At 68.6% G+C, this 7231-nt stretch overlaps 1 protein-coding gene across 1 annotated transcript; it reads right to left on the bottom strand.

Annotated features, from left to right (window-relative positions):
- Positions 1 to 288: 288 nt before the first annotated feature.
- SLC27A3 (solute carrier family 27 member 3) lies at positions 289 to 6386 on the bottom strand (the record flags this gene model as incomplete). The annotated part of the gene is given in 20 exon segments (XM_065748953.1): positions 289 to 365; positions 368 to 418; positions 497 to 594; positions 2216 to 2241; positions 2243 to 2410; positions 3423 to 3541; positions 3637 to 3706; positions 3708 to 3766; positions 3769 to 3826; positions 3828 to 3857; positions 3949 to 4073; positions 4735 to 4858; positions 4860 to 4894; positions 4980 to 5106; positions 5108 to 5194; positions 5876 to 5946; positions 5949 to 5990; positions 5993 to 6019; positions 6022 to 6145; positions 6216 to 6386. Coding segments are annotated over 20 exon segments (1689 nt in total), but the record flags the coding sequence as incomplete, so codon positions are not given.
- Positions 6387 to 7231: the final 845 nt, after the last annotated feature.

Below are 7231 nucleotides of genomic sequence, written 5' to 3'. Positions count from 1 at the left end.
CTTCCCTCCTACACTGAGGTCACCCCATGCCCCCCCCCCCTCACCCCAACCAGTGTCACCCCCTTCCCTCCCCACACTGAGGTCACCCCATGTCCCCCCACACCGGGGTCACCCCCTTCCCTCTCACACTGAGGTCACCCCATGACCCACACTGAGGCCACCCCATTCCCTCTCATACTGGGGTCACCCCATGACCCCAAACTGGATCACCCTGTCCCCTCTCACACCCAGGCCCCCCCACGTCCCCCCCCCACCGGTGTCACCCCCCAAACCCCCCCGTCCCCGTACCTGCAGGCGGAGGAAGCGGGGCCGTGCGTAGGGCGGCAGCGCGGCGGCCACGTGTCGGTACAGCCCAGGGCCGTCAGGTCCCACCCGGGACGCAGCACCACGGCTGCCATCCCCGCGCGGCCCTCGTGACCTTTGGGGGGGGGATACAGCAGAGTGGGGGCACCGCTGTGTGCTGGGGGGGGGGGTTGGGGTCAGGGTTAGGCCGTACCTGGCACGGTGACCCCATACACTGTGGCGTCCTGCAGCGATGCGTGCGCCGTCAGCACCTCCGCCACCTCCATGGTGGACACGTTCTCCCCCTTCCACCTAAGAGGGGGGGGAAAGGGGGGGTCAGCAGCCCCGGGCAGGGGGGATGTGGGTCCCATAGGGCTGTGGGTCCCATAGCGGTGAGGGTCTCATAGGTCCCCGTGTCCCATAGGGCCCTGTGTCCCATAGGTCCCCGTGTCCCATAGGGCTCTGTGTCCCATAGGGGCCCCGTGTCCCATAGGTCCCCGTGTCCCATAGGGCTCTGTGTCCCATAGGGCCCTGTGTCCCATAGGTCCCCGTGTCCCATAGGGCTCTGTGTCCCATAGGGCTCTGTGTCCCATAGGGCTCTGTGTCCCACAGGCTCTGTGTCCCAAAGGGCTCTGTGTCCCATAGGGCTCTGTGTCCCATAGGTCCCCGTGTCCCATAGGGCTCTGTGTCCCATAGGGCTCTGTGTCCCATAGGGCCCTGTGTCCCATAGGTCCCCGTGTCCCATAGGGCTCTGTGTCCCATAGGGCTCTGTGTCCCATAGGGCTCTGTGTCCCAAAGGGCTCTGTGTCCCATAGTCCCCCGTGTCCCATAGGGCTCTGTGTCCAAAGGGCTCTGTGTCCCATAGGGCTCTGTGTCCCATAGGGCTCTGTGTCCATAGGTCCCCGTGTCCCATAGGTCCCCGTGTCCCATAGGGCTCTGTGTCCCATAGGGCTCTGTATCCCATAGGGCTCTGTGTCCCATAGGTCCCCGTGTCCCATAGGCCCCCATGTCCATAGGTCCCCATGTCCATAGGGCTCTGTGTCCCATAGGGCCCTGTGTCCCATAGGTCCCCGTGTCCCATAGGGCTCTGTGTCCCATAGGGCCCCGTGTCCCATAGGGCTCTGTGTCCCATAGGGCTCTGTGTCCCATAGGGCTCTGTATCCCATAGGGTTCTGTGTCCCATAGGGCTCTGTGTCCCATAGGGCCCTGTGTCCCATAGGTCCCCGGTCCCATAGGTCCCCGTGTCCCATAGGGCTCTGTGTCCCATAGGTCCCCGTGTCCCATAGGGCTCTGTGTCCCATAGGGTTCTGTGTCCCATAGGGCCCTGTGTCCATAGGTCCCCGTGTCCCATAGGTCCCCCGTGTCCCATAGGACCCCGTGTCCCATAGGTCCCCATGTCCCATAGGTCCCCGTGTCCCATAGAACCCCGTGTCCCATAGGTCCCCATGTCCATAGGTCCCCATGTCCCATAGGGCCCCCGTGTCCCATAGGGCTCTGTGTCCCATAGGGCCCCGTGTCCATAGGGCCCCGTGTCCCATAGGTCCCCGTGTCCCATAGGGCTCTGTGTCCCCATAGGGCCCCGTGTCCCATAGGGCCCTGTGTCCCATAGGACCCCGTGTCCCATAGGGCTCTGTGTCCCATAGGGCTGTGTCCCATAGGGCCCTGTGTCCCATAGGGCTCTGTGTCCCATAGGGCCCTGTGTCCCATAGGTCCCCGGTCCCATAGGGCCCTGTGTCCCATAGGTCCCCCATGTCCCATAGGGCTCTGTGTCCCATAGTCCCCGTGTCCCATAGGACCCCCGTGTCCCATAGGGCTCTGTGTCCCATAGGGCCCCATGTCCCATAGGTCCCCGTGTCCCATAGGGCTCTGTGTCCCATAGGGCTCTGTGTCCCATAGGTCCCCGTGTCCCACAGGGCCGTGGGGCGGTGCCCACCGGAAGGTGTCCCCGGTGCGGTCCGCAGAAGCGCACGAATCCGTCGCTGTCCTCCTCCATGAGATCCCCGGTGCTGAAGAACGTGTCCCCCTCCGCGAAGACCCCACGCAGCAGTTTCTGCTCCGACCGCTCCCGCCCGCCCGCGTAGCCCAGGAACGGCGTCCGCGGCGTCACCGGAGCGATCAGCAGCCCCGGCTTCCTGGGGACACCGACACCGCAGCGTCAGCGCCATCATCCCCTCCCCTCTCATCCACTCCCTCTCCCCATCCCCTCCCCTCCCCTCCATCCCCTCCCCTCCCATTCCCTCCCCTCCCATCCTATCCCCTCCCCTCCCATCCCCTCCCCTCCCATCCCATCCCCTCCCCTCCCCTCCCCTCTCATCCCATCCCCTCCCCTCCCATCCCTCCCCTCTCATCCCTCCCCTCCCCTCTCATCCCCTCTCCCTCCCCTCTCATCCCTCCCCTCCCCTCCCATCCCCTCCCCTCCCCTCCCATCCCCTCCCCTCCCCTCCCATCCCCTCCCCTCCCCTCCCATCCCTCCCCTCCCCTCTCATCCCTCCCCTCCCCTCTCATCCCCTCCCCTCCCCTCCCTCCTCTCATCCCTCCTCCCCCTCCCCTCTCATCCCATCCCCTCCCCTCCATCCCACCCCACCCCCATCCCATCCCATTATCCCCATCCCAATCTCATCTTCATCCATCCCTATTCCAGTTTCCACCCCCACCCCAATCTCATCCCCAACTCACTCCATCCCAGTTCCCACCCCAATCCCACACCATCCCATTCCCACTTCCCAGCTCCGCTTTACCCATTCCCACCCCAATCTCATCCCACTTCCCGACTGCATTGCATCTCATCCCCATCCCAGATCCCACCCATTCCCATCCCCACCCCAATCCAATCCCAATCCCATCCCGTTCCCATCCTATCCCAACCCAATCCCATCCTCAATCCATCCATCCACACCCCATTGCCATCCTAATCCCACTCTCGTCCCCATTCCCACCCCAACCCATTTGCCATCCCATCCCCACCCCACTATCCCATCTCCATTTCATCTCATCCCTCCCACCCCCCCCCATTTCCACCCCCCCTCACCAGGCCGCACACGGATGCCCCCCCCCCCCCACCGGGCCGCACACGGACGCCCCTCCCCCTCCCTCCCCCCCCCCCCTCACCGGGCAGCACACGGACGCCCCTCCCCCCCAACCCCCCCCCCCCCATTCCCCCCCCCCTCACCGGGCCGCACGCGGATGCACCGCCCCCTCCCATCCCGCACCGGCGCTCCCTCCGCGACGTCGTAGCGCACGATCTCAAAGGGCGAAAGAGCTGCGGGGCGGGGGGGGAGGTTTCACGACGCGGCGATGGGAGGCGGGGGGGGGGGGGGGTGGCACCACGACCCCCCCCCCCCCCTTCCACCCCACCCCACCCCACCCCGGCTCCCCGCACCTTATAGATGCAGCTGCTCCGCCCCACGGCGCCGGGCGTCCGTGTTGTAGTTGAAGAGCGTCACGTTGCCCTCGCTCATCCCGTACGTCTCCACGATGCGGACGGCCCCAAGCGCCGCACGAACCCCTTCCACACATCGGCCCTGAGGCCGCTGCCCACGGCCAAAACGCAGCGTGTGCCGCCGCTCCGCGGGGCGCTGCGGGGATGGAGTGGGGGGGGGGGGTCAGCGCGGGTCGTGTCGCCCCAAAACCTACCTGCCACCCCCCCCCTCCCCCCCACCCCCGGACCGGCGGCTGATGGAGCAGATAGCGGCACAGCTCCCCGATGTACTGCAGCACCGTCACCCCCTCCGCGCAGCACTCGTCCCAGAACTGAGAGGCGGAGAACTTCTCACGCAGAACGCACGTGGCTCCTGGGGGGGGGAGGGGGAGGGGGGGGAGGGGGGGTCAGATCCACCGCGACCCGCACCGCCATCTCGGAGCCCCCCCCCTCTCCCCCGATATACACCGGTTTAGCCCACACAGCGCAAAGGTCTCCCCTCCCACCCCCCACCTAAATCCCTCCCCCATAAAACCACGGCGGATGGGGTAACCCCCTTGACCCCCCCCCCCAGGCAGAGGGTGAGGTTGAGGGGGGAGGGTGGGTCGGGGAAAGGGCGGGGAGGGGGGGGGGGGGGGGGTCAGCTCCACCGCGACCCCGCAATGCCATCCCAGATATTCCAACCCTCCCCCCCATCCCATATACATCGCTTTATCTCCCCAACCCCCTTCCCCCTAAACACCGATGGGTCGCCCCCTCTGACCCCCCCCACCCCCCCCCGCGGGTTGGGTGGGGGGGGGCTCAAGGAAAGCTGTGTGTTATTGGGGGGAGGGGGTGATCAGCTCCACCGCGACCCCGCAACTCCACCCCGGACCCCTCCCCCCCTAAAACCACCGAGGGGTGGGGTCACGCTTTGAGCACCCCCGTGAAAGGGAGGGGAGGGGGGGCGGGGTGTGTGTGGGGGGTGCGACCTGCCCCTCCCCCGCCCCCCACCCCCCCACCCCCCCCCCCCCCCCCCTCCCCCCCATTCTGACCGATGCCGATGCAGCCGGCGATGCCCAGCAGCGCTCCGGCCGTGTGGTGCAGCGGCAGCGCCAGGTACACGACGTCGCGTCCGTGGGCTCCCACGAGCTCATAGAAACCCAAACACATCACCGCCCTTCAGGTGGGACACGCGGGGCGGCTTGGGGAGCCCTGCGGGAAAAAGCGGCAATGACCCCCCCCCCCCCACCCCCCCCCAACCCACACCCCTCCCCTCCACGCCCCCCACGCCCCCCACCCGTGGTGCCGGAGGTGAAGATGTACAGCGCCGTTTCCCCCATATCCGGCGGTCTCCAGAACCGCTCCGTTTCCGTCTCCTCCGGATCCGTTTCCGAAACGTCGCCGAGCGCCTCAACCCCCGGGGGGGTACGGACCGCCCCCCCCCCCCATCACCCACACGGCCACGCCGTCCTCGAGCAGTTCGGTCACGAGTGGCTCCACCGCTCCGAACAGCTCTGCGAGAACGCGCCGGGTTAACCCCCCCCCCCCGACCCCCCCAACCCCCATCGCTGCCACGCGTCTGTCCCACAGAGACCCCACAGACCCCGTGAGACCCCACACGGCCCGGAGACGCCGGACCCCCCCACACCGACCCTATAATCACCTCAGAGACACCGCACCCACCCCCAAAGGAGCCCCACAGACCCCCACCCTGCACACCCTCCATCCCATACACGCCCCAGAGACCCCACACACCCCCCTACATCCCACACTCCCCCCCCCCACACCCCCCTAAATGCTCTACACCCCATTTGCCCCACACCCCACAGACCCCATACACCCCCTACATCCCACACTTAACCCATCCCCACCCCACAAACCCCCCACACCCCCTACATCCCATTCTCACCCCAAAACCCCATACACCCCCTACATCCCACACTCACTCGCCCCCCACCACACCCCCTAAATGCTCTACACCCCATACATCCCACACTCACCCCACACCCCACAGACCCCCCCCCCCACATCCCTAAACGCTCTACGCCCCATTCCCCCATCCCCCCCACCCCACAGACCCCATACACCCCCTACATCCCACTCTCACCCCACACCCCCCACAAACCCCGCACTCCCCACACCCCACTCCCCCCCTCTACACCCCCCTCCCCCCCCTGCCCCTCCCCCCCTCACCGTGTGCCACGAGCACGGCCTCGCCCCGCACTCTTTCAGGCAGTGCCGCAGCGCCGCGGGGCGCAGCGCGGGCTGAGAAACGCGGGTCGGGCTCCGATCGCCATCAGCCCGAGCAACCCCACACGAACTCGGGTGAATTCCCGCCAGGAGCCCCACGGCCACGCGCGGCCGCAGTTTTTCCCCCCCCGCCAGGGGGCGCTCCCGCAACGCGCGAGCCACGCGCGTCACCCGCTCCGCCGCCCGCCCGTACCGCACCGTGCCCCCGGGACCCTCAGGAACGGCCGTTGCGGCTCCGCCCGCGCCGCCCGCACGAAACGCTCCGCCAAAGTCCCCCCCTCACCCCCGCGCAGCCGCCCCTCCCCCCCCCCCGCCACCGCAGCAGCCGCCGCCGGCACCGCACCGCCCGCGCCACGAACGCCGCGTCCGCCCAAAGCGGCGCCCAACGCCGCCGCCACCGCAGCGCCACCGCCGCCACCGCCGCCACCGCCACCAACAGCGCCCACGGCGCCATCGCTGAGCACCCCCCCCGCCCCCCCCTCAAATCCCGCACACACACCGCCCCGCCCCCCGCCCCGCCCCGAGCTGGCCCCGCCCCGCCCCCGAGCTGGCCCCGCCCCCCGCCCCGCCCCCTGCGTTGGCCCCGCCCCCTCGCAGCGCCCCCCCCCCCCCCCCACGGTCAAATCGTCGGACCCGGAAGAGACCCCGTCCGTCCGTCCCCCGCACCCTTTGGGGTCACATTCCCTCAACCCCCCCCACCCGTGAACCCCCCCCCCCGCATCCCCGTGCGGTCACACCCCATAGTGAACCCCCACCCCATGGGATCACCCCCGCCCCCCCCCCGTGCCTCCCCCCACCCCACCCCACCCCACGGGGTCACATCCCCCCATGCTGACCCCCACCCCATACTGACCCCCCGACCCCATGGGGTCACGCCCCCTCCCCCCATAGTGCCCCCCCCTCTTTGGGTTAACCCCCCCCCATATTTATTGCCCCCCCCTCCACCACACTGCACCCGTTGAGTCACGCTTCCCCCCCCCAACCCGTGTCCCCCCCCCCCACGTTGGGTCACACTCCCCCCCATATTATCCCCCCCCCCCCCCCCCCCCACATACTTCGTGTCACACTCACCCCCCCCGTGCCCCCCCCAACGGAGTCAACCCCCCCCCCCCCATTGGGTCACACCCCATACTGCTCCCCCCCATACCCACTTTGACCCCCCCCATAGTGCCCCATAAAGCCCCCCCCCCAGTAACTCCACCCCCTCCATTGGGTCAACACAGTCCCCCTCTACTGCCCCTCCCCCCCAATTGGGTCGCACTCCCCTCCCCCCCCCGCTCCCCCCCGCCCCCCCGGGGG

The sequence above is a fragment of the Cyrtonyx montezumae genome, unplaced genomic scaffold, assembly GCF_038088225.1.
Source record: "Cyrtonyx montezumae isolate F1298 unplaced genomic scaffold, pur_monq_1.0 scaffold_57, whole genome shotgun sequence".
NCBI classification, from domain to species: Eukaryota; Metazoa; Chordata; class Aves; order Galliformes; family Odontophoridae; genus Cyrtonyx; species Cyrtonyx montezumae.
The sequence above is the reverse complement of the archived record's forward strand: the minus strand, read 5'-3'. Positions and strand labels throughout refer to the sequence as shown.